Source organism: Ceratotherium simum, chromosome 5 (genome assembly GCF_057802395.1).
Source record: "Ceratotherium simum simum isolate JZ-2026a chromosome 5, ASM5780239v1, whole genome shotgun sequence".
Taxonomy (NCBI): domain Eukaryota; kingdom Metazoa; phylum Chordata; class Mammalia; order Perissodactyla; family Rhinocerotidae; genus Ceratotherium; species Ceratotherium simum.
In genome coordinates this window covers 14,683,873-14,708,600 of record NC_141904.1, presented here as the reverse complement: position 1 = coordinate 14,708,600, position 24,728 = coordinate 14,683,873, and the positions used below count along the sequence as shown (strand labels likewise).

Here is a 24,728-nt window from a genome sequence, read left to right as displayed (position 1 = left end):
CACACAATCCTCTGAGGCCAGAATCCTGGGCGCTGGGCTCCTTTCTAAAGCAATGCTGCTTCTTCCTTTAACACATAACCAATAGTCATGCTGGACCACTACTGGAAGAGCATATGGAAAATTCTAAATCTGTAGGTATCAGATTATGTAACTTCTTCCTTTTATTTTGATTTCTATTCATGCTGTTTAAAAAGTAAGTTCAGAATATCAGTTAACCCATTAACAGTTCCCTTTTCAAACGGAGGCCCAATGAAAACACGGACTAATGTGAATGAAAGCATTTTTAGCTGTTCTCTTAAAATAAAACACTGATGTCTATGGGTAAGTCGGTGAGAGGCAGTTTCAGAGGTTAGAACAGCATCTAGGTACTTCCCAGGAAACAAGGAAACAATCTGACTGAAAATAAAGTCAAAAGCAGGATCAGGGGCCAGCCCAGTGGTGTACTCTGCTTTGGCGGCCCAGAGTTGGTGGGTTCAGATACTGGGAGGCAGACCTCACACCCCTCATCAAGCCATGCTGTGGTGGTGTCCCACATACAAGATAGAGGAAGATTGGCACAGATGTTAGCTTAGGGACAGTCTTCCTCACACACACACAAAAAAGCAGGATCAGCCTGGAAGAGTATGTTTTATACTCAAGTTTCACAGTGCTTTTTTCAGAATTTCTTTCTTTCCATAACAATTCTGTCTAGTAACAAGTGACTATTCCTGTCTCCAGTGTCCTAGGCCCAGGTAATGAGCAGGTGGACAATATAGCCCAAACTAGCATGTTCCTTAACTTCAGGTACCCCAGAAACTATACCCAAAGAGGAAATAGTGGCACAGAACAAGCCAGCTGAGGAATGAGACTGCCTTGCCTATTCTGGGTGCAGAATAGGCACCGAGGGGTAGGGTGAACTCCACTGCACTCTGGGGTCCCTGGGCAGAGGGGTTCCCCAGGTCTCAAAGACAGGGCCCAGATTTTTCTTCAAGCACAATTAATAGTTTTCTAATAATAGGCCCTGTTACCATGAACTTTTCAAATGCCACAGGCCCGCTTCCACATGCTAGCCCTGCAACTTCTGAAGGGCTCTGGGTCTCTCTGTAAAATGGGTGTAAATATTATCACTGGGCTCTAGCGAGCACCACAGGCCATCATATATAAGGCACATAGCAAGCATTCAACAAATTACACCTTATTGGTCTTGTAAAAGATATCCCGACTCCTGAAGTTTTGTAAGAAAATATGATTCTTCATTGAACGATATCTTTGAGCTGCCGCCCAACCAGGGTTTCCTGGTCCTAGCCCAACAACTCAGGATTGTTTTTCTGAAGAAATAAGGACTAGGAAAAAGGAATTAGGGAGGTGTCTTCAGCTAGCCTTGTCCTATCTCTGGAAATTTCCACTCTGGGGCCTTTTATCTTTCCCCTCTAATTCATTCTTTCAACAAGTATTTATTGAAAACTCTCTGTTCAAGACACCAGTGCAGAAGAAAAAAACAAATATGAAAAGTCTTCATCTTTGGGGAGCTTTCAATATAGGGTAGCAAACAAGAAATCAGGGCTCACTAAGCAGAATTCCTGTAACATAACTTGGTGAAGAATTCAGTCATTATTACTTTGCAGACTAACCAGTCTAACAACCTAATCAATAGATTGTTCCCTGTTATCCTCTCAACTCTCCCTTCTCTCACACACTTGCTCAGCATCTAGAAACCACACCCACCCTACCGATTGCCAAGGTGAAATAATCCTTCTTTACCTCAACATCAAGCTGCAGGAAGCAATTACACAATAGGGCCTGGATGCCCCTATGCCCCCAGATCCCCTGGGCTCTCAGAACCCCTCCAGAATCCCTTCACATGTCTCTGTTTTGTTGCTGGGCCCACTCTCCACGAGGACCACTCCCTCTTTCCTCAGATGGCCCACTCAACAACCTTCCTCCCTCTCTGCAGGGGACACTGTCCTTCATTCAATAATTTATCAGAGCCTACTATGAGCCGGCACTGTGCAGACGTGGGAGATAGAAGAGAGGGAGCCAAGCGGCCACGGTGCCTGCCTTCACATACCTCAGTCTACTATTAAGTTACACATTAATCAAAAGTTACACGAATGATTGCACACCCTGAAAGGAACTAAGAGAATTCCAGGCGCTGCAAGTCTGAGGGGCCGGGATAGTTTTCCTTAAGAAATATTTCAGGAACAATCTCGACAACAAAAATCGACGGTAACTAAGGCAAGAGGCAGGGAGGAGTGTCCAGGCAGAGGGAAGAGCACTTGCAGAGGCCCTGGGGTGAGAAGGAGCTTGCACCATGTGAGGATCTAAATGAAGCCGGCTGGGCAGGGGCTGCATCGTACACGGGGCCTCACGCCCACAAGGAGCTTTGGTCTCTAAACTAAAGGAGTAACCAGAAGCCATCAACAGGTTGCAAGCAGCGAATGCCGGATCAGGTTTGCCTGCTCCGAGGCTTCAGAGCAGGCCCGGGGGCTGTGTCTGCCCACCTGATGTCCCCAGCGTCCCGCCCAGCGCCGGCGCTCGGCTGGTTCCTAGGGACGTCTGCCGGCAGGACGCCAGGACGCGGTGCGGGACTATGTTTCCGGGGTGGGGGTGGGGTGAGGCCGGGCCTCCGCGGAGGCAGCGGGCGGGGCCGGCGCGGCCGGGTGGCGAGGCGGCGGCGGCGGCCTGCGCCGGGCACCGCCGGGGCCCGGGAGCGCGACAAAGAGCCGGCGCGCTGGGCTGTAGCTTGCGCGGAGCGGCTGCTGCTCTCGGCGAGGGGAGCAAGGCCACGCAGCCTACGGCGCCGAGTCTGCCCCTGCATTGCGGGGCCGGAGCCGCCCGCGGCCGCGGCGTGCAGGTGAGACCGCCCCCGGCAGCCCCCGCGCGCGGCCCGGGCGGCCTTCTCCGGGCGGCGGGGTGTGCGCGGCCCCGGGACCCTGCGGTGAGGCCCGCGCCCGCGCCGGCCCAGTTCCCGCGGCTCCCGTCGGCCGGCCGCGGGCGGGGGCAGCGGGGCGCCCCTCCCCGGCCAGGCCTTGCGACCGGCCGCCCCGGCCTCGGCCTCGTGCCCAACCATACGATTAGTACCTGTCGCTGTGGAAAAGCGGAGCAGAAAAGCCCGGGAAGGAAGCCCGGGAGCCGACCCCCTGCTCCCCGGAGACACCGGGTTACACTGCGCTGCGTTTCTTTTCAGCCCCTTTTTCCCTGTCAGCGTGAGCAGGCTATTTTTGCAGAACTTGGATTATAAAGTCCTGTAACTTGGCTTCTTTCTCTTACTAATCCAGCACGTGCATCTGCCCGCGGCTGTAAGTGTTCCAAGTCCTTTTTGGTGGCCGCGCTAGACTGCGGGCTTGTGTGCCCGCCTGACCGCCGCACCCTGCCGGCGCCGGCCCGGGCCGGGCGTTCAGTTTGTTGAGTGAAGGACTGTGATTTACTTAACGGAGTCCCTCCATGACGGTGAACATAAAGGTGGTTTTCAGTTTTTAGCTGTTACAAAAAGCAATTCCATTGAGCACTGTTCCTTCTGGTGTTGGGGGCATGATTATTTGTTTAGAGTTAATCCCTCATAAAGCTTGTGCTATAGGTTGCAAAATGGTCCTCAGAAGAGTTTTTCTCGTTTTTGTACCTCCACTAGCGTTTGGGAATACCTGGCTCTAGGAGCTTCCTGACCGACTTTGCTGGAGGTCCCAGTGCTTCACGGGGGACCGGGCGTGCAGTGTCAGCACCCTTTTGTTGAAGGGGGACCTACCTGTGGCTGGCCTTACCGGGAGCTTTGCTGAAAAGGGAACTGTGAGCTTGTTAGTAATTTTAAAAACTGACTTGCGTTCAGCTTGGACAAACCACTGCAGTCCCCAGTACGGTTAAACCTAAGTTAAGGCAACATTCAAGCTGGGGTTAGATGAACAGTGGAAACGTGTTAATGTTTAAGTCGCACTCTGAAATATGGGTGTTGAGTTGCTAGGGAAGGGATTTTAAAAGATTATGGTGATGGGTACCTCATTAGATACTCAAAAAGCTTTCTTTGAAGACATGTAAGAAGTTTCAGATGAGTGACATTGTCCCCGTCAATCAAAATAAATGGAATTTGTTTTCCATCCTTTTCATTTACATTTTTAAAACTTTGTGCTAAAATAGAGGGAAGTTTTCTTTGTCCCTGTTTTCCAGTTTGGTCACATGATCGTGAACGTTAAGTGTATGTATAGGAGTTTAAAAATGACAGTGGATTAATTCCTTTCTCCCAAGTTTTAAACCGAAGCTTTCCCTGGCCTTGCCACACATTTGGCAGGGCTAGGGTCCTTGCTCTATGGGCCACTCTGTCCTCTACTGCTCCCCTTTACAAGGACATCGCCATGGCTGTGCTGTAATCATCTTTTGGTCTCTCCAGAGTCCCTCACTCTGAGCTTAGTGCCCAGCTCAATGCCTGGCACAGAAGTGACCGATAACTTAGCGTGCTCGATGACCTCAGAATATGACATGTTTATTAAGTCCAGTTTGTAACTTGGATATCTATGTGTGACAGATATTTCCCGTTTACATGAGTAAAGTAGAAATCGGGGGACAAGGACAGATGTGATCACCTCTTCGTTATAGGTGTAAGTACATTCTAAGAAACACAACCAGCGGGGCAACTAGGTCTTTTTTTTTTTTTTAAGCAACTTTGTTGAGGTATAATTCACATACCATACAATTTACCTATTTAAAGCATGAAATTCAACGTTTTTTGTATATTACAGTATGAATTTTTTAAGCTGTGCTAAAACATATATAACATAAAACTGCCATTTTAACCATTTTTAAGTGTACAGTTCGTTGGCATTAAGTACATTCAGAATGTTGTGCAACCATCACCACTGTCTATTTCCAAAACGTTTTTAACACCTGAAACGGATACTCCATAAATAAATGTTGAATGTATGAATGAATGTTGATAGTTTAGAGAAAATTAAAAAAAAAGAGATGTGATCTTGATTTCTAACTCCCTTCTAATTTGTTGTGTTGTCTTTTACACTTCCATATGAAAAGTTATAGTAATTAAGACGCTACCATGCCTTATGTTAATGTGATTTAGTAATATTTAAAGTTCCTTATAATGGAAAACGGGGCAATTCTTTCAAGTTTGAATGCTGCATTACTGAACTTTCTAGAATCTCTAAAAGTTGTAGAGCAAAATTTGAATAATATCCCTAAGTCCACTCTGATTTACAAAGGATGCCTTATCCAAGTTTATATTATGCTGTTTGGCTTACTCTCTTGCTTTGTTTTCTCTTTGCTTTCACAGTTGCAGGATACCCTCCACCTTCATAGAAGATATCCTAGGGCTTCTTAAGACTAGAAAAATCCACACATTTGTAAGGTGCTAGTAAAAAAAGAGGGATTTATTTTAGGTACAAAGTGTTTTGAATCTTTACCTAGTTTTTATTCTAAAATTCTTAGCTTTTCTTTGCCCACTGGGTTGCTTTCATGGGTGCTAATCTGTTCATCTTTTTAAAAACCGTTTGTGGCTTCTAGCTGTTTCCAGTTTAAGAAAGTTGGCCATCTCTCCTTTTTAACAAGGCGAGAGCACCCTTGGGCATCTAGAGGGAGAAGGCTAGAGTAGATCTTGCGAGCAAAAAACGGTTGAGCTTATTTTCCAATAGGTTTGGCAGGGGTACACCTGTTAATCCCAAATCTTCAAATGTGGAGAGTTTCCTAAGCATCTGAGTACATGTGTGCTTCTGATTTTAGTAAAATTTAATTAGCACTACAGCCCAGTTACTGTTTAATTAATTGCACAGGAGTCCTGGGCTCTAGTTCTGGCTTGGGCCCTGCTAGTGACGTAAGCAAACCACGTAACTTCTGTGGATTCCTTACTGGCACTAGTAAATTAAGTGGGCTTGAGTAGGTGGGTAAATTAAGCTTGCTCTTAGAAAGCAAACTAGCATATCCTTGGCTGCTTCCTACAAAATCAACATTTCTTTGAAGTAAAAAATTTTTTTAAATTATATATTCCTCCATAATATAGCCTTCTGAAATTTAGAATAAAGATTGCATTTTAAATTTGTTACCACCCTGTAATGTTGGTTCCTCCAGAAAATGCATTCTGTTTATCCTGGAGTTTTATGTATTCCCTGACCCACTGCCTCATACCCTTGGGGTTTCTTGTGCCTCAATTTGAGAAGCATGGGACCCAGAGGACTTGTCTCTTATGGCTCTGGTGTGGTGTAATACTTGAAATGAACTAGAGTTTATTCTCTAGTTTTGGGAAATTATAAATCCAAACTAGGGAAAAATATGATTGGCCAATTTGTATGATTTAACTTCTCTCCCTGAAAATTAGAGATTGCAATTCTGTTGTATGTAAAAGCTGTTTCATCAGAAACTACATGCAATTTACGAAATGGATTGCAACGTTAGAACAACCCTTTGCAGATGTCATCTTTGTTGCTCTCCTTCTTTCTTTGCTGCAATTCTGCTTTTTTCTTTCCTGGCTGCTAATTGGATTAAAGACTATTTTGCCAACCATGGCATCTGGAGATGACAGTCCAATCTTTGAAGATGATGAAAGGTAAATGTCTTGCATTGCAATAAAACTAGCTTTTGAAACTTTCAGGATTGTTTTCATCGTTCAGAAGAGTTATTTATCCAGGCTGCTTTTTTAAGGACACATTTTGTAAGATGGCAGAATGCATGGTTTTGCTTTTCTGTGGTTTAGAACACGTGTGGGAAATGCCTGGCGTGGAGGTGGCCACCACTAACGTGGCATCCTTTCCCACAGGACCTGAGTGTAAGGTCTCCAAATCCCTCTCAGCACAGAGTTCTTGGAAATCGCTTCAGAATGATATAAAATCCATTTACCATCTCTGATTTAGAGCAAACAAAGGAGATTAGAGTGAATGAAGAGTAGGAGTTAGTTGAGAGAACAGACTCTGGAGCCGGTGTCCTAGGTTTAACTCCCGTCTGCCACTTACTTGACACTGTAACCTTAGACAAGCCCTTAGCCGCTCTGAGCCTCAGTTTCCTCATTTATAAAATAGGGATAATAATAGTACCCATCTCATGGTGAGGATTCTATGAGTTAATATGTGTAAAGCTCTTGGAACAGCGACTGGCACACAGTAAGCTCTTAATAGCTGTTAGCCATGATCATTATTGCTGTAATGCTACTTATCTCAACATATTAATTATGTATTATATATAAATATATGTTATATATAAACATATATAGTTATATGTTTTATATAAAAATAGTAACATCAAAAATATGTGTTTAAGTTGTGCCAGAAACTTCTGACAAAACAGAATCTTTTATTTTTTTAATAAGATTTCCTATAGTAATGACAAGAATTACTGTTCTCCATAACATTTTTATCTCTATTATAGGATGTGTCTTCCATGACTTCTCTTTTTCTCAGTCTTAGTATAATAAATGAGAACGCTTTTTGTTAAAATGAATCCCTAGTCACTAGTTTAAGTGTGCAAGGTTTGGGGAGTTCTTGTTTTGGAGGGACTGGATCTGAAAAAGAAAAGCCAAAATTAAATACTGTGCTTTTTAAATAGAGGGAGGGAGAAGTACAGCCTTTTTATTGACCTTTCCAAGCGTTATTCTCTAGCCTAGCTTAGAATACTGTTGTGGGTAAACCGATAGATTCTTAATCCTATTAATATTAAGGTGACTTTGTTTGGAATGATCCGACTGTACACCCATAGGTAGTAGTTTCATCTTAAAGGCCGAGTGCATGAGAGGGAGAAGATAGTTTCATGAACTGTGAGGATGGTTTCTTAGATAATATCACTTTAATATTTTGTAATTTTAGGGGTTTTAAAAATCTGATATTTTCACCTTGAAAGGATTACTTGGTTATTCTATTACTGTTTTTGCCCTTTTGTAAGTGCTTTATTTTATTCCCTTAGCCTTTCTTATAGCCTGGAAAAAATGACAGATCTCGTAGCCGTTTGGGATGTTGCTTTAAGTGACGGAGTCCATAAGATTGAATTTGAACACGGGACCACGTCAGGCAAACGAGTGGTATACGTAGATGGGAAGGTAGGAACAAAATATGTTACTTTGTAAAATATGGCGTGCAGAGAAGCTTGGCCTCATTAGTGTAGATTCTTCATTCGTGAATTCAAGGCTTTTCTCTTACAATGGTTCTCTCTCTGTTTTGGCCTGTATCATTTTGCTGTACAAAGCAAACTAATAATAGTTATAGAACTCATAGACTATAACATCTAAAATTTAAACTTAAAATGCCTTTATTTTCTAAAACTTTTGCATCATGAGTTAATAAAATTACATCTAAATAGCATTGCCATTTGCTCACTTTAATTACATTATTTCTAAAATTAAATATTAAATTTTCTTCCATTTGTGTGTTTTCAACTTTTGTATTTTATTACTTAGGAAGAGATAAGAAAAGAATGGATGTTCAAATTAGTGGGCAAAGAAACCTTCTGCGTTGGAGCTGCAAAGACGAAAGCAACCATAAATATAGATGCTGTCAGTGGTTTTGCTTATGAATATACTCTGGAAATTAATGGGAAAAGTCTCAAGAAGTATATGGAGAACAGATCAAAGACCACCAATACTTGGGTATTGCATTTGGATGGGGAGGACTTTAGAGTTGTGTTGGGTAAGTGAGTGCTGTTTCTGCAGAATTTATTGGCATTATGATGGGTGTCTAATTCGTTCCTCTAACTGTCCAGACCTTTTGTGGGAGCTCTGAGGAGGAGAGAGTAAGGGCGGGTATATTTCTCATGTGTCCTGTGTGAATGGAGTGTTCATTTAATTGACTGGTTTATATATAAAATATGTGAGAACCAGATTTTATAGTGATGAATTTGAGGATTATAAACTTGGGTTAAAAAAAATATTGATGTAGACATTTGTTATTATTTGATATCTCTTTTTAAAAGCATATCTGAAGGCAGTTGGAAATTTAAGATTCATTAGTAAGAATTTTTCTCTGGTGACAATAGGTTTAGGACTGCAGCAGACAAAAATTGTCAAAGTCCAGATAAAGTAGATTAAAAAATAAAAAGTAAAAGCCTCTGATCTTAAAGCTGAGTTCTATTGCCACAGATTGTCATCTGTGTTCTCAGTTTCTATTGGGCCCACAAAACTTGCAAGACAAATATTTACCAGTTACTACCTTCTCTCTCTTCTGGTCACCCCTTTCTTATCACTAAGTTAAGATGGTTTAGATCATTGTGTTAATTCATTGATTCATTTATTTAGAGAATATTGAGTACCTACTAATTGGCAGTTAGTGTACCAGGCACTGAGGATACATAGATGAAGAGACCTTGTCCATGCCTTTAAAGACTCTACAGTCTGGTCAAATGCTAGCAAATACCTCAAAAAAAGATTTAAGAATGAAAATGTTTAGCAAGTAATAAATGCACATAGTTGAAAAAAGGAAACCAAAACTCCTGTATAGCTTGTTTATTGAAGAAACTGGGTCAGTTTGTCTTGAAGAGTTTCCTATGGTCTGGATTTTGTTGACTGCATTCCTGTGATGTTCCTCTGTCTTTAATATTTCCTGTAAATTGGTAGTTGACTCTGAAGAATTGGTCAAATTTAGGTTTGATTTTTTTTTTTTTCCTGGCAAGACCACTATATAGTTTGTTATATCAAGAGGCATATGGTGTTTATTTGTCAGTTTTTTTGGCAACCATTAATACCTAGTGCCTACATCCATAAATTCATTAGCAGTTGCCAAATGGTGATATTCTGATTCTGTCATTCCTTGTTCATTAGCTGGAATAGGTCTATAATGAGAAACTTCCTGTCATCTACTATTTGGTTACACAGAGGTATAATTTGTATAAGAAATGCAGGAGAACTGCTTGTTTTCCCTTTATTTACCAGTTTTCAAAATATTGAATTGGCTCCTTATTCTCTTCTAAAGGTGATCATTTAGGTTTTGGCTTTTTTTTTTAATCATTATTAACTCATGGATTTAAACAATTTGATGTGTTTCAATACATTGCAGTTATTATGTTTACTGATGCTCAACTTGTCCCATTTTTGGCCAATGGGCTGCTCTTTAGATTGGCTCCTGAGTCCTGACACATCTTCGGTAGACTGTCTGCTATGACAAGATGTTCTAGGCTCATTTTGAACATTTTCTGTCCAGGCCTGGAATCACCCATTTCTCCAAGAAGCCCTAGTTTCTGTTAGAGAAAAATGTATTTCAAGAGCGTCATCTGGATCCAGCCCTGATGGCCTCGTGGTTAAAGTTCAGTGCTCTGCTTCAGCGGCCCGGGTTTGGTTCCCGGGCTTGGAACCACACCACTCGTCTGTCAGTAGCCATGCTGTGGCAGCAGCTCACGTAGAACAACTAGAAGAACTTACAACTAGAATATACAATTATGTACTGGGGCTTTGGGGAGGGGGAAAAAAAAGAGAAAGATTGGCAATAGATGTTAGCTCAGGGCAAATCTTTCCCAGGAAAAAAAAAAGCATCATCTGGGTATACGTTAAGGATGCTTATTCATTATTTTTAGGTTTTCACTGGGTGGAGCAAGGAAATTGCAAGATTATATATATGCCTAGCTAGCTAGCTAGCTAGATTCTATACATGCATAGATAGATAGATACATAGATAGATTATGTACATGCATAGATAGATAGATAGATAGATTATATACATGCACAGATAGATCAATCGAGGGAGGAGAGAGAGACTTTTTAAAAAAAATAACATAGCTTATGAGTTCATACTGATACTTGTAATTCAAATTCAGGAATACCAGGTTTTTACTTAACCTCATCTAACATCTGTATGTCCTTTCTTCCACACTGAGAATCCTCCCTCTCAAGGACACAGAGGGTCATGTAATTAGAATATGATATAATTACTCATTTGCTTTGTGCCACATTACATGCATAATACTCTCAGTTAACAACACAAATACTACCACCATTAATACTATTACCAAAAAAATTTAAAACATTTTTTGGCATATCATTTTCCAATTGTACTGTATCTGCATTGTCAGAACGTATAGCCGTTATACACTGTGCCCTGTCCCTTCCAACTCACACTTAGTTCTATAAGTAAATATTTACCTGTTGCCTTCAAGTTATCATATTGCTCCTCTCTCTGATGATTTTGCTTGTCTGAACCTTGTTCTCTAGTGCATTCCTTAGGAATACTATCAATATTACTTGAGTTCTTGCATGTTGATGACATTTGTCTGTGTCCTTTATACTTAATATTCTTGGCTCACATTTTCTTTCCTTAAGTATCTTAGATATGTTACTCCACTTTCTTCTGGCATAAAGTTTTACTGTCAAAAAAATCTGATGACAGGCCAGCCCTGTGGCCTAGTGGTTAACTTCAGTGCACTTTGCTTCGGCAGCCTGGGTTCAGTTCCCGGGTGCGGACCTACACTGCTTTGTTAGCTGCCATGCTGTGCTGGCAGCCCAAATACTAAAAAATAGAGGAAGGTTGGCACGGATATTAGCTCAGGGCGAATCTTCCTTAGCAAAAAAAGAAAAAAAGTCTGATGACAATCTGATTTTCTTTCCTTTAGAAGTGCCTCATTTTTGCCTAATTTTAGTAGACTGTCTCAGGGTAATGATCATTCTTGGTCGATTTTCTCAGGTACATGGTGAATCTTTTCAGTATGTACAATCAAATCTTTTAAGTTTTCTTGAATTACAGTTTTAGTATTTGTTCTATTCCTTTCCTTTGGTTTTCTTTCTTCATAGATGCTTATTGTATATATGTTGGATCTTTTGGCCTGTCTTCTAAATTTGTCAGTTTCTGTCACATCGTTTTTATCTGTCTTTCCCTTCTTCCTCCCTCCCTCACTCACTCCCTTCCTTCCTTCCATCCTCTTTCTTTCTCTCTCTCTTTCTCTCAAATTAGTTTAATAGACATTTTCTAGAGCAGTTTTAAGTTTAAAGAAAAATTGAGGGCCGGCCCCGTGGCTTGGTGGTTAAGTGAGCGCGCTCCGATGCTGGTGGCCCGGGTTCAGATCCCGGGCGCGCACCAAGGCACCACTTCTCTGTCCATCCTGAGGCCGAGTCCCACATACAGCAACTAGAAGGATGTGCAGCTATGGCATACAACTATCTACTGGGGCTTTGGGGGGAAAAAATAAATAAATAAAATCTTTAAAAAAAAAAAAAAAAAAGAAAAATTGAGCAGAAAATACAGAGTTCCCATATACTTCCTCTACCCGCCCCCCTCAGTTTTCCCCGTTATTAACATCTTGTATTGGTGTGGTACGTTCATTACAATTGGCAAACCAATATTGATGTGTTAGTATTAACTAACTAAAGTTCATAGTTTACATTAGAGTTCACTCTTGTATGGTACAGTTCTGTGGGTTTTGCCAAATGTTTAATGTCATATTCCTCCATTACAGTATCATACAGAATAGTTTCACTGTCCTAAAAATCTCATGCTCTTACCTGTTCATCCTTCTTTCCTCCCTACCCCCCACTGATCTTTTTATTGTCTTTATAGTTTTGCCTTTTCCAGAATCACATAGTTGGAATCATACAGTATGTAGCTTTTTCAGACTAGCTTTCTTTACTTAGCAATATGCATTTAACATTCCTCTTTGTCTTTTCATGACTTGATAGCTCATTTCTTCTTGCTGAATAATATTCCATTGTATGGATATACCACAGTTTGTTTATCCGTTCACCTACTGAAGGACACTTTGGTTTCTTCCAGTTTTTGGCGATTATGACTAAGGTAGTATAAACATTTGTGTGCAGGTTTTTATGTGGACAAATTTCAGATCAGTTGGGTAGGTAACAAAGAGCTTGATTGCTGGATCATATGGTAAGAGTATGTTTAGCTTAGTAAGCAACCATCAATCTGTCTTCCAAAGTAGCTATACCATTTTGCATTCCCAACAGCAATGAATGAGAGTTCCTGTTGCACAACATTCTTGCCAGCAGTGTTGTCACTGTTTTGGATTTTGGCCATTCTAATAAGTGTATAATGATATCTCATTCTAATTTGCAATTTCCTAAAGACATAGGGTGTTGAGCATCTTTTCAATTGCTTATTTTCCATCTGTATCTTCTTTGCTGAGCTGTTTGTGCAGATGTTTTGCCTGCTTTTTAATTGGGTTGTTTGTTTTCTTATTGTTGAGTTTTAAGAGTTCTTTGTATTTTTTTTTATTGTTTTTTCAGTAATACTTTTTTTTTCTTTTTGCTGAGGAAGATTGGCCCTGGGCTAACATCTGTACCCATCTTCCTCTACTTTATATATGGGACACTGCCGCAGCATGGCTTGTTAAGCGGTTCGTATGTCTGCTCCCAGGATCTGAACCTGCAAACCACGGGCCACCGAAGTGCAGCCTGCAAACTTAACCACTATGCCGCCGGGACGGCCCCCTTTGTATATTTTAGATACAAATTCTTTATCAGATAAGTGTTTTGCAAATATTTTCTCCAAATCTATGGCTTGGTTTGTCATTTATATTTCTTTTTTATTTTTAAAAAATTTCCTCCTCTTCATCTTCTATTTCTGTTAAGGAAGTATTTATTGTGTTTGCTTTGTGTTCCTTTTAGTTTAGTCTTTATTTCTGAAATTATTTTTATTTCTAATTTTTTACTGAGTTCTATTACTTAATTTCCCGGAGTTTCTCTAATTCTTAATTATGTTATTCTTTCATATCTTGTATGGTTTTCTTAATTTCTTTTAGCTCATTTTGAAACAATATTTTATAGTTTTATCTTTTTTGTAGGCATGTCTTTCTGGTGCTTTTATTATCTATAATGATGGTAGTCTATTCTTTTTTCTTATAATTTTTTATGGAGTTAGAGCTCAATACCTTTCTTTGCTCATTTTTATATGAACTTAGTTTTCCTGAATTTGTAGAAGAGAATGTGGTTTCAGACAACTTCATAAACTTCAGGTTCTGGAATCCCCCTTTCTGTTGTTTTTGGATAATGTTAAAAATCAAGGGTGTGCGTCCCAGATGCATGCTATATCCCCTTCTCCATTTTTTCCTAGATCTTCTCCTTCCTTTACTCTAGTGTCCCTGGGCTGCTCAATTTGGATTCTCTTCCCAGAAGTTTCTTCTCAGTGTGGGGTTTTGTACTGGATGGAGCTTTGGCTGGTTAGTTTTGTGGGTCATGCGCCAGACTGCTCTAGACTCCTCCACGCTCCTGTACTCCATCCACCGTTAGAATGTGTAAAACCCCTTCCAGCTTCAGCTGCTGTTCACAAACTGGCTCTCCCAACTTTCCAATTAGGACTGGGACAGCCGTTTTGGGGACTCTTAGGTCCATCAGAGGCCCTGTTGCTCCCCCTGCTTCCTTTTGCACAGTTGCTGATCCTACAGCTGCAGGTCATGAGGTTGTCTGTGGTTCCCCCACCTGTTGGTGTTGTGGAGACCGTCCATGGGTTTTTGGTTTGGTTGTGTTGCCCTGTCTGTTTTAATGGCGGGAGTTAGGGGACAGTAAAAAATCTTGCCTCTGCTGCCACTAGCACCATCTTCCTCGTCACTTTTTAAATTTACTTCATCCCCACTTCGTGTAAGATGAGGCTATAAACATTCCAGTTTCCCCTGCGTCTCAACGTCTGTCTCCTCTACCTTTGGTTTTGCATCATCGAAGTTGTTAATATCTGTATTCTGTTCTGTAGCCATAATTAAGTCTTGTGTGTTTTTTCTATAGATTGATTCTAAAATTAAAAACCAATAAAGAACATTTATATTACTATGATTATGTAAACATTTTTAGAGTGGGCTGTGGTTACATTCTTTCTCTACATTATTGTCACATCCCCTGTGCCACTCAAAGGAAGTAGTTTTTAGTCATGGTCAGATGGGTTTTCTGTTTTATAATCTACCAATTGCTCAAAATTATACCTCATTTTAGTCTGCTTCATAGTTGGACCAGGATTTTTTGGTACAGTTTTTTTGTTTTTCTAGACTTTCCTGATTGTCTTTCTGTTTTCTTAACTGGAAGTGGACATATATCTTTTCTTTGCTCACATTCCAATGTCTGTTAGCATTTTTACTCATATTATCTATTGCTTGGAATTCTTTTCATTGTTAATGATGATATTCTTGAGTGTGTGTTGACTTCCTGTTCGAAACTAGGTAGGTTGCTTTCCAAGCCCGCTGCATGGTGGCCAGTCTGGGCTGCTCTCAAGGAGCTCTGCTTTAGTTCCACCAGTTATGGAATCCCACAACTCCCAGTTTCACCTTTGCTTACTGGTCAATATCCTTAAGTAATTTCTAATAAAGAGTGCCTAAGAGATAAACATTACTTGGCCCTCATGCAAAATGGATATTTTTGCTGTGTAGAGTTTTAGCTTCAAAATAATTTTTTCTCAGAATTTTTGAAAGCCTTCCTCCAGTATCTTCTATTCTCCATTGTTTTGAATGAGAAGTTTTATGCCAGTCTGAATCTCATTTTTTTTTCTTTTTGAAAGCTTTTGGGGGCTCATCTTTATCTTTATCTTCCACAATTTCACAATGATGTCTTTAGAAATCTAGTGGCTCAGTCCATAAATTTGGAGAACACTCTATCTTTAGTTACTAATGGAAGTTTTAGTTTTGAAAGGATTAGAATTAGTGTCAACACATTTTAACATACTGGGTTTCATATGATGAAGCCAAGCCTTTGAAATAATTGTAAGCACTTAATCAGCTACTTGACCAACATTGTAATACAATTGATAGGAACTTTTCATAGGTGAAATGGGAGAGACTATGTAGGCCATGCCTAGTTGGTTATAGTTAGTTTTCTTTAAATGCCCAGGAACCCGCTTATCCACTGTGACTTCTCTTAGGCCTTTAAGACTCTTCTCCTTCCACCCCTTGTCTGCCTTCACTCCGCTCTATCCATTTGCAGCCCCTCATGAGCCTGCAAGGCAGATGAAGTTCAGCCCAAATTTGTCCCTTTTGCTGCTTGTCTGAAAGGGACCTTGATAAAAGGACAAGGGCAGTGTCGTTTACTGAGGTGAGGGCAAAATTGCCTAGAGTATTTATGTTGCTTGAGCTTCTGCTTTCAAGGCCCACCAAACCCCAGACTCTTCTGACTAAGGCATACATTTTGCAGATGAGTGATGAAGAATGCAGGCTCCAGGATCAGAGCTGTGTTGATGGGCAAATTACTTAACCTCCAAGCCTGGTCTCCTCATCTGTAAAATGGCGATAAAAGTAGTATCGCCCTCACAGAGCTGTGTGGGTGAGGTTTAATGGAGTTAGTGCATATAAAACACTTTAGCAGTATTTCTCACATAGTGATTTCTTTAACAATATTGTTTGTGGTTATTGTTACTCACGAGCAAAGAGTGGACTTATCTAGGATCTTGGGGTGAAAGTTACCTACATATTATATAACAAATCTCCAATAACAGTATTATATAATTTTCTAAAGTTTATATTGAAAAGTTAGAATAAGACCAGAAAAAGCTCTTAGTAACAAAAATAGTACAATTTACTGAGGCCATATTCTGTGCCAGATACTATGCTAGGCACTTTAAATTATTTCTAATCCTTCTAACAGCCTGCAAGAGAAGTGATGTCATCTTCATTTTACCCATGAGGAAATTGAGGCTAACTGGGGCTCAGAGTGGTGGTGACTTGGCCAAGGGTACTGCTGGTAAATCATGAAGTCGGGATTTGAACCCAGGGCTCTCTGACCTCAGAGATCATGTACCTTCTTTTGCACCACTCAAAAGATGTGAGGCACACAAGGGGACCAAAGATAGCACTGGTTAGCATTGTTAGGTCTGGTAGTCACCACACCACTGAACATTGTGGGAGGAAAATAAAGACAGCAAGAGGAAAGTACTGCTATGATGAAACTTCATGTTGGGAGGAAATTTTCTTTCTGTTCTGAAACATTGCACTTCTGTGAAAGCATTTACAGAACATACATGCTCGGGACCCAGCTATAGACTCCCCAGCCGTTGGTCACATGGGCTGAGGGTACCTGCAGGCAGGCGGAGAAGAGGCTCCAAGATTAACATGCTCTGATACCTCCTATGATTCACTAAATCCACTGCTGAGCTGTAATTAATCTGATACTTTATCAGACAGATACGTTCTTTCATTAACATATATTTGAATAGGTGATATACTCACATGATTCAGAAATCAAGATGATATAGAAAGATGCATTGAGAAATCTTGCTTCCACTCCTATTTCCATCCACCCTGTTTCTCCCAAAAAGATAGCCACTTTTGGGCCAGCCCAGTGGCGTAGTGGTTAAGTTCGTGTGCTCTGCTTCAGCGGCCCAGGGTTCACAGGTTCGGATCCCAAGCACAGACCTATAACACTCATCAAGCCATGCTGAGGTAGTGTCCCACATACAAAACAGAGGAAGACTGGCACAGATGTTAGCTCAGAGACAATCTTCCTCAAGCAAAAAGAGGAAGATTGGCAACAGATGTTAGCTCAGGGACAGTTTTCCTCACCAAAAAAAAAAAAATAGCCATTTTAAATAGTGAGTCTTTCTAGTATGTCTTTATTCAGATTCAAGCAAATACAAATATTTTATTACTTCCTTGTTACATAAAAGCATTTTGCTTTATTGACTTACTAGTATATTCTGAAGATCTTTTTATATCAGTACATAAATAACTTTCTCATACTTTTATATAGCTGCAGAGTAAATTTCAATAGTAAATAAAATAGTTTATTTAACTCATTCCCAACCAATGGGCACTTGGGCTGTTTCTCATCTGTTGCTGTCAGAAGCAGTGTTGAACACATAGCTTTGTTCATGTGCCTCTCAGAATACAGTGCACATATCTCTTTAGGATAAATTCCCAGAAGTGGGAATGGGTGAATAATTGCAGTTGTCATTTTAGTAGGTTTGCCCCTCGCCCGCCATGGGGCTTTCGCCATTTTGTACTCCTGCTGCCTGTTTCCCCACAGGTTCTCTAACAGAGCCTGTTGTCAGATATTGGGGGTTTTGTATTCTACTAGGTGAAAAATGGTATTTCAGAGTTATTATTTGCCTTTTTCAAAATTGAGTGGGGCTCAACTGTGTTTAAGTTCCTTTTGTGTTTCTTTCCTGATAATGCCTGTTCATGTCCTTTGACTCATTTTCTTTTGGGTTGTTGGTCTTTTTCTCCTTGATCGCTGGGAGTCCTTATATTACTAAGATTGGCTCTTAGTCTGCTGTGAGTTTCAAATATTTTTTCCCAGTTGGTCATTTATTGTATGACTTTGCTTATGTGTGTGCGTGGTTTTTTTAAATCATGCAGAAATCTTTTTTACTTTTATGTAGTCAAGTTTATTCCATATTACTTTTGTGGGTTCTGGATTAGTAGTGTTCTTCAGAGGCATGTTAATTTTAGCTATTATAGAAAATCTGAGTACATGCACATGTTCAGTCGGCATACTAAATAAAATTCCAATTTTCACCACCATCATGGTTCCTCTCAGCACTGTGTGCTCTGACCATGTGTTGGGACAAGCTGGTTTCCCTGCAGCCGTGGCTGTAGATGCTTCCCACTCCGGCTGCCATTGGGGCCAGCCCTGCCCGCATCTCCTGGGCCCCTCTGCCTTTCTCTCTCTCCCTCTAGCCCAGCTCAAAGGCCTTTCTGCACTCTTTAAGTGAGGCTCCCATCTCCAGTTGTGGGGAGAAAAGACTCCCCTTTAGATGGTGTTCCTGGAGTAGATGGCCTGTCAGAGTCAAGCCCCTGACTAATGCCCCAGCCTTGACCCCTGGGCAGGTTTTTGACCTCTGGACGCTGTGCACACACAGGTCACACTTCTGTCTAGTCTTCCTTGTGATACCAAAGCTCATCTTCTGGCTGCTTGCTGAGTGCAGACTCCTCTCCTGCCACTCCCCAGGACACTCACATTCACGAGTGAGTCTGGGGATCCTCAGATCCCCATTGTGCACATGCACGCACATATACAGACTTCCCTGAAGTGAGCTGCAGCAGCTTAACCAATGCCCAAGTGTTTCGTGGCAGCATTTTGTCTATAGTGTCAGCACTGTACTCACACAGCACAGTCCACCGTACCTTTTTTCTTATGATCCAATCATTTTTCCCCCAAAGTGAAACCATTTGGGGAAAATAAATAGAGAAAGTGAAATGAACAGAGATTATCACGCTATCCAGTAAGAAACTTAAGGCTAAATTTCTAAACCTGACATGCCGTCTATCCTATATGAACCCTGCGGTAGCCTTTTTTGGTGGTCTCTGCCATCATCCAGTCGAGTCCGTGTGACAGGCAGGGGGAATCATCTAGTCACTGATATGAAAGGACATTCTGTGTAGAAAGGTCCCTCCTCACCTTTATTTATGTGCATCCTCCTTTAAAGATTGGGCTTTAAGTCTTTATTTCGTTTAACATGGCTTCATCAGTTTGTATTGCGATCATGAATTTCTCTTAAAAGATTGTTTTGCTTCATTTGGATTTTGTCTGTGAACAAAGAATAAACACAGTTTCTTCAAATTTAGAAGAATTCCAAAACCATGAAAAATGTTGAGTTTTAGAATATTAATGGAGTTTTAGAAATCCACTGTATCAGACTTTTTAAAAATAATAAATATCAAAAGTTAACTTTACCTTTAAATCATAGATAATTTTTTTAATTTATGTTACTTTTACAGAAAAAGACACTATGGATGTATGGTGCAATGGTAAAAAAATGGAGACAGCAGTAAGTTGACTTTTTGATTACTTCTTAGCACCATGTGTGTAAGTTACCATTGAAATGTTGCTGTGTTTCCTAATTATGGAGATTTTATAATTAACTAAGGTCCTCTTGGTTAAAAACAAAAAAGAGATAAAGTATTCCTGATTCCAAATTCTGAAGACCTTCCCTGGACGATGCCTGGGGCAGTGAGAGTTTGGAAACGACTTAGGCTATGAGCTAGGACAGCCTCCCACTCTACCTCCCCCTCTCCTGGACCAGGCTCTAGCCTAAGAAGTTCCCATGTTACAGAATTCCTCCCCCAACGCTGGGCGTCCTGTGTTTATCCATGTTTGTACCACTGCTTCTCAAACTTGCATTCACAGAAGTCACCTGGGATCTTGTTAAAATGCAAAATCTAACATTTCCTCAGGTGACGCCAAGCTGCTGGTCCCGGGTCACCCTTAGACTAGGGGGACTTCACACCATACCCGCCATGCAGCTGGTACTTTTCTAAAAGCGAAGTTTCTGAAAAAGAAGGGATGCACACAGTGTCAGAAGACACAAAGGCAGACAGGAAGGGGCACTGTCACAAACCCCAAAGACAAGCGGAATTTGTAGACCAGCAGTGCCAAGGCAGGAGAAGGAGGCCGCCCCACTCACGGAGGCCAAGCTCGGTGTAATCCCCATCTCAACCCCAGCGCATTCGGCTTTTGCTCTCAGCTGCTTGCACTGTTATGGTCTTGGGTGGGATGAATATAGGAATGAATTACAAGCAGGAATCGTAGTGGTGTGCACAGCACAGGGAGAAAGTGGGGGCAGAGGAGACTGTCATGGGAAGCAGGGAGTGTGGGACGAGTTGCTGAGATCACTGGGTGGAAATTCCCCTGTGATCTGTGGCGAGCAGGGGCTCCTCTCCCCAGTACCCGCCTTTCATGCTGGCTTCAGACGCGAGCAGCAGGGCAAGGGACAGTGAGAAGCCCTCTTCTCTAGGCACACTTCAGCTAGTTGCACATTGTAGTTGCTGCCGTCATCTCCTTTGTCTATTACAGGTATAGGAAGGTGAGGAGAGGTGCTCCGAGGGAAGGTCTGGGATGGATTTATTCAGCAGTCTGCAGTCTTGTAGCTGTCTGCTCCTGAGGACATGCCGAAGCCTGAAATCAGAAGTTACAAAGATGAATGCTTTTCTGTGTCTTAATCCTGGTGTTAATTCTTGAAGGGAAATTTAACCAGGGCCCATTCAGAATTGATCCTCAGAGCCTGAGCGCCCCTCCCCGCGTTAAATATACTGACTTCTTTTATGCAGAGAGGCTTGGCGAGCTCTTCCATATTTTATGGCCCCTTCTGGAACAGCTTCAGTTACCATTAACATGGGTTGGGTACCTACTGTGTGCCCAACACCACACCTGGTGTTCCTTCCTATTCTTTCTTTCCTACCCTGGAATTCTCTAGATGGAAAATCAGCAATTTTGAATCACTCCCACCCTTAAGGAATTCTCCAGTGCAAATGTAAAGAGAATGTTGTTTTGTAGTATTAAAAATGTGGTTGTAAATGAGTAAGAAGTTGAAAATAATATTCATCCACAGTGTCTTTGTTCCTCAGTAATGGACAGGAAACCACAAACGTTTGGACAATAGCTCCTTCTAACCGAGTTCCCTCCTCGTTGTAACTAGAACCTAGTTTGCAGAGCCCTTTTGGCAGCTCCGTATCCGGGCAGCCTCCCCCAGTACTACACACATCCGTTCTTGCAGCCTGTGAGTTACAGCTTATTTTCTTCTTTTTCTTTTCATCTCAAAGCATCATGACCAAGATTATGCATCTGTCAAATTGCCAAGAAGCTACTTACAGGGACTGTATTACTCAACCCTAGCCCTGCCCTCTAAGTTGATTTTTACAGAAGCATATGACCTAAAGGCTTTTTTCAAGGCTTGATATAAAAAGGGGTGAAAAGAACACAGTGCACTCCAAGCCCAGTTCATCCGGTCCTTGTGGTGGCGTTCAGTACACCTCCCAGAAAAAGCCATTGGCCAGATTCTTCTCAGAGCTGGGGAACAGCCTCTCTCCCGATGCATCCTGTGTTTTCTTTGATTAGATGTTAGCTACGGTACCTTGCTCTGTCTGCTTTGGCTACCGGGGAGCTCATAACCACACTTTAAGTTTTTGGTTTCTTTGCTTCCTGGCATAATTCATTTTTATCCTCTAAGCCTCCTCTTCTTCCTTCCTTCTCTCTACTACTTGGCCTCTATCTTTTTACTCTAGATCAGTGCTATTCAACAGAAATATAATATGAGCCACAGATATGAGCTTCATGTGTAACTTTTCTAGTAGCTACATATAAAAAGTTTTAAGATGAAGTTTATTTTAATAATATATTTGATTTAAATCAGTATATCAAAAATACTATCATTTAACATGTAATCAATATAGAAGTTTTTAGTGAGTTATTTTACTTTCTTTGTTTCATACTGTCTTCCAAATCCAGTGTGTACTTTACACTTAAACAGCATATCTCATTTCAGACTCACCACATTTCAAGTGCTTGGTTGCCACATGTGGCTAGTGGCTACTGTACTGGACAGAGCAAGTCTAGATTTAGTAGTGTTTGGTTTTAGGTTATCTGTGTATTTTATTGTAAGGCACCTTACACCCCAAGCAATCAGATTTTCAGAGTGGTTAAGAACACTCCATCCCTTCTGACGGGGGCCTTCAGCAAGTTATTTAACCAATTTTCTCATCTCTAAAATGAGGATAATAATAGTACTTCATCAGGGTTATTGTGAGGACGCAATGAAATAATGCATGTAAACTCTTCTTGGTATATAGCATAAGTAACTAGTAAATGTTTGTTATTGTGTTTATCACTTTTTCTTTTGAAAATAATCTATATGCCTACATAGTATATGTTATAAAAACATAGCCATGAGGTGCATGGTTTTTTCCCTCTGAAACTTAAGATTCTTAAAGATTATGGGGGGACAAAGAACAAACTCAATTCATAGCAGAAATGTAAAAACATCAAAATATAAGCTTCTAAGTTTAATTTTGCAAAGCTTAACATTTAGCTAATGTGTACTTCCCTTGTAGATGGTGTTCGTGTTCTCCACGAAGATAAATGTGTCTGGAGCACTAATTCCTCCTTCTTTTGTTGGCCTAGGGTGAGTTTGTAGACGACGGGACTGAAACGCACTTCAGTATTGGGAACCACGACTGTTACATAAAGGCTGTCAGTAGCGGGAAGCGGAAAGAAGGGATTATTCATACACTCATTGTGGATAATAGAGAAATCCCGGAGATTCTTGAATGACTTCGTGTTAATGAATTTTAATCTTAAGAAGTAAAGATCAGGACTTTTAAATTACTGTGGTGGTTAAATATGTTCACTATGTACTTCTCAGTACATTTAGTCTGCTATGTTTTTATTTTTTAGTTACTTGAAACTGTAATGTTCCAAGGGTCAGGAAAAAAGTAAAGAATTATGTACAATCATAAAAATTGCAATTTACTTTGTAAATAATGTAAAATGTTTTAAAGCCAAATGGAAAATAAGATATGGACCAAAATCACTAATATTTTACAAGATGAACTTTTACTATAATAAATACCATAAAACAAAATTGGTGCTGCTTGCTTGTGTTTCTAAAAATAGATGTCTTCATGTATTTTTAACCTGTGCAGGTAGGTTGTCTCTCTAGTTTAAAGCAGTTGGTACACAATGATATGGTTAGTTTTTTTCTCTTTTTTTTAAAGGTATTTTTATTTCAGTTTTTCCTCACTGATACTTTGTATGTGTGTGTGTATGTGTGTGTGTGAGGAAGATCAGCTCTGAGTTAACATCCGATGCCAAATCCTCCTCTTTTTTTGCTGAGGAAGATTGGCCTCAGGCTAACATCCGTGCCCATCTTCCTCTACTTTATATGGGACGCCGCCACAGCATGGCCTGACAAGCGGTGCGTCGGTGCACCCGGGATCTGAACCTGCAAACCGTGGGCCGCTGAAGTGGAGCACACGCACTTAACTGCTGTGCCACCGGGTTGGCCCCCTGATATGATTAGTTTAATTGGAGAAAATGAGAAACATTTTCTAACTGGAAACTTAGTATTAAGGAAATGTCAAATAGTGACACATATGAATTTAATTAAAAATGGGTTTCTGAAAATGTAGTTGTTTTGTGTAATCAGCACAGTGAGGACAAAAAAACGAGGAAGAAGCAAACTTTTCTACCCCAGACTGCATCAGTTGCATCCTCAGGCATGTTTAAGAAGTCAGAGCTGCATACCCATGTCTGGAGGTAGCACCAGTGTCAGTGCTCTTGTGACTGAAGCAGGCCCACCCAGGCAGACGCACAGAGACAGCCAAGTCAGTACAGTAAGTGCCTGTGATCGTTGGTGTCAGTACTCTTCTCTGAAGGTCTTTCAAGGCATAGTTTAATAGTAGAGCCTTTTATTGGGGTATTTCATGTCTATTAATTAATTACCACATGGTAATCCTCCATGAGAGGGGAACTCTCCATTTTCTAGACTTGCTCTGTCCAATAGGGTGGCCATTAGTCATGTGGCTATTTAAGTTAATTAAAATTGAATACAATTAAAAATTAAATTCCTCTGTCATGCTAGCCACATTTCAAGTGCTCACTGGTCACGTGAGGCTAGTGGTTACCATATTGGACAGTGCAGACATGAACATTTCCTTCATCATACCAAGTTCTATTGGACTGCACTGGCCTAGAGATGTTGTCGCAAGTTTAGTGAGTTGCTCAGTACTGGCACAGGCAGGATTTTAAACCCAGGTTTTTCTGACACTAAAACCCATGCCCTTTACTACCATCTCCCTGCCACTAACATATTTCTAAGAGATATTGGGCGGAACAGAAGCACAACCAGGTTCTAACACCAGGAAAGAGGACCTGAGGGACAGGACAGCAGTGAGAGAAGGTGTCTCAGACAGGCCTTGGCCAGGCAGGCAACATGCTTGATGGCAGAGAGAGCATATTAAAATTAGCCTTTGACTACTTGTTTCCACTAAGGTTTTTTTATTTTGAAGTCTTCACAAGTGGCAGGTCAGCATACTACCTTTACAAAAGCTATGCCCCTGCTCTCCCCATTCCACCCCCCAGCTCTGCTTCATTGCCACTGGAACACCAGGAGATGAACGAAGAGGGACTCTTCTGAAGCTCATTAAACTCACATTTG

The 24,728-nt window shown here is 41.1% G+C and overlaps 2 protein-coding genes across 14 annotated transcripts in view; one reads left to right on the top strand and one right to left on the bottom strand.

The window, feature by feature from the left end:
* CEP70 (centrosomal protein 70) overlaps positions 1-3,195 on the bottom strand; it is a 95,214-nt gene extending 92,019 nt beyond the window's left edge. Inside the window, exon 1 of the mRNA XM_087430486.1 lies at positions 3,061-3,195. The gene's annotated coding sequence lies outside the window, so the exon portion shown is untranslated. The remainder of the gene's footprint in view (positions 1-3,060) is intronic.
* Positions 2,333-23,153, top strand: FAIM (Fas apoptotic inhibitory molecule). 13 transcript variants are annotated; one of them, XR_015552164.1, is made up of 8 exons: positions 2,690-2,833; positions 4,493-4,565; positions 5,252-6,517; positions 7,864-7,996; positions 8,354-8,582; positions 19,516-19,565; positions 21,142-21,293; positions 22,694-22,829. XR_015552164.1 is itself a non-coding variant. In XM_087430492.1 (7 exons), the coding sequence occupies exons 3-7, from the start codon at positions 6,336-6,338 to the stop codon at positions 22,841-22,843; spliced, it is 744 nt and encodes a 247-aa protein (XP_087286618.1). In that variant the 5' UTR covers positions 2,333-2,559; positions 4,493-4,565; positions 5,252-6,335; the 3' UTR covers positions 22,844-23,153. The 13 variants fall into 13 exon arrangements, 12 of the variants coding, with proteins under 12 accessions (XP_087286618.1, XP_087286623.1, XP_087286615.1 ...); XM_087430492.1 differs by lacking the exons at positions 2,690-2,833; positions 21,142-21,293 and adding an exon at positions 2,333-2,559 and having other exon boundaries at positions 22,694-23,153; XM_087430489.1 differs by lacking the exon at positions 21,142-21,293 and having other exon boundaries at positions 22,694-23,153.
* Positions 23,154-24,728: the final 1,575 nt, after the last annotated feature.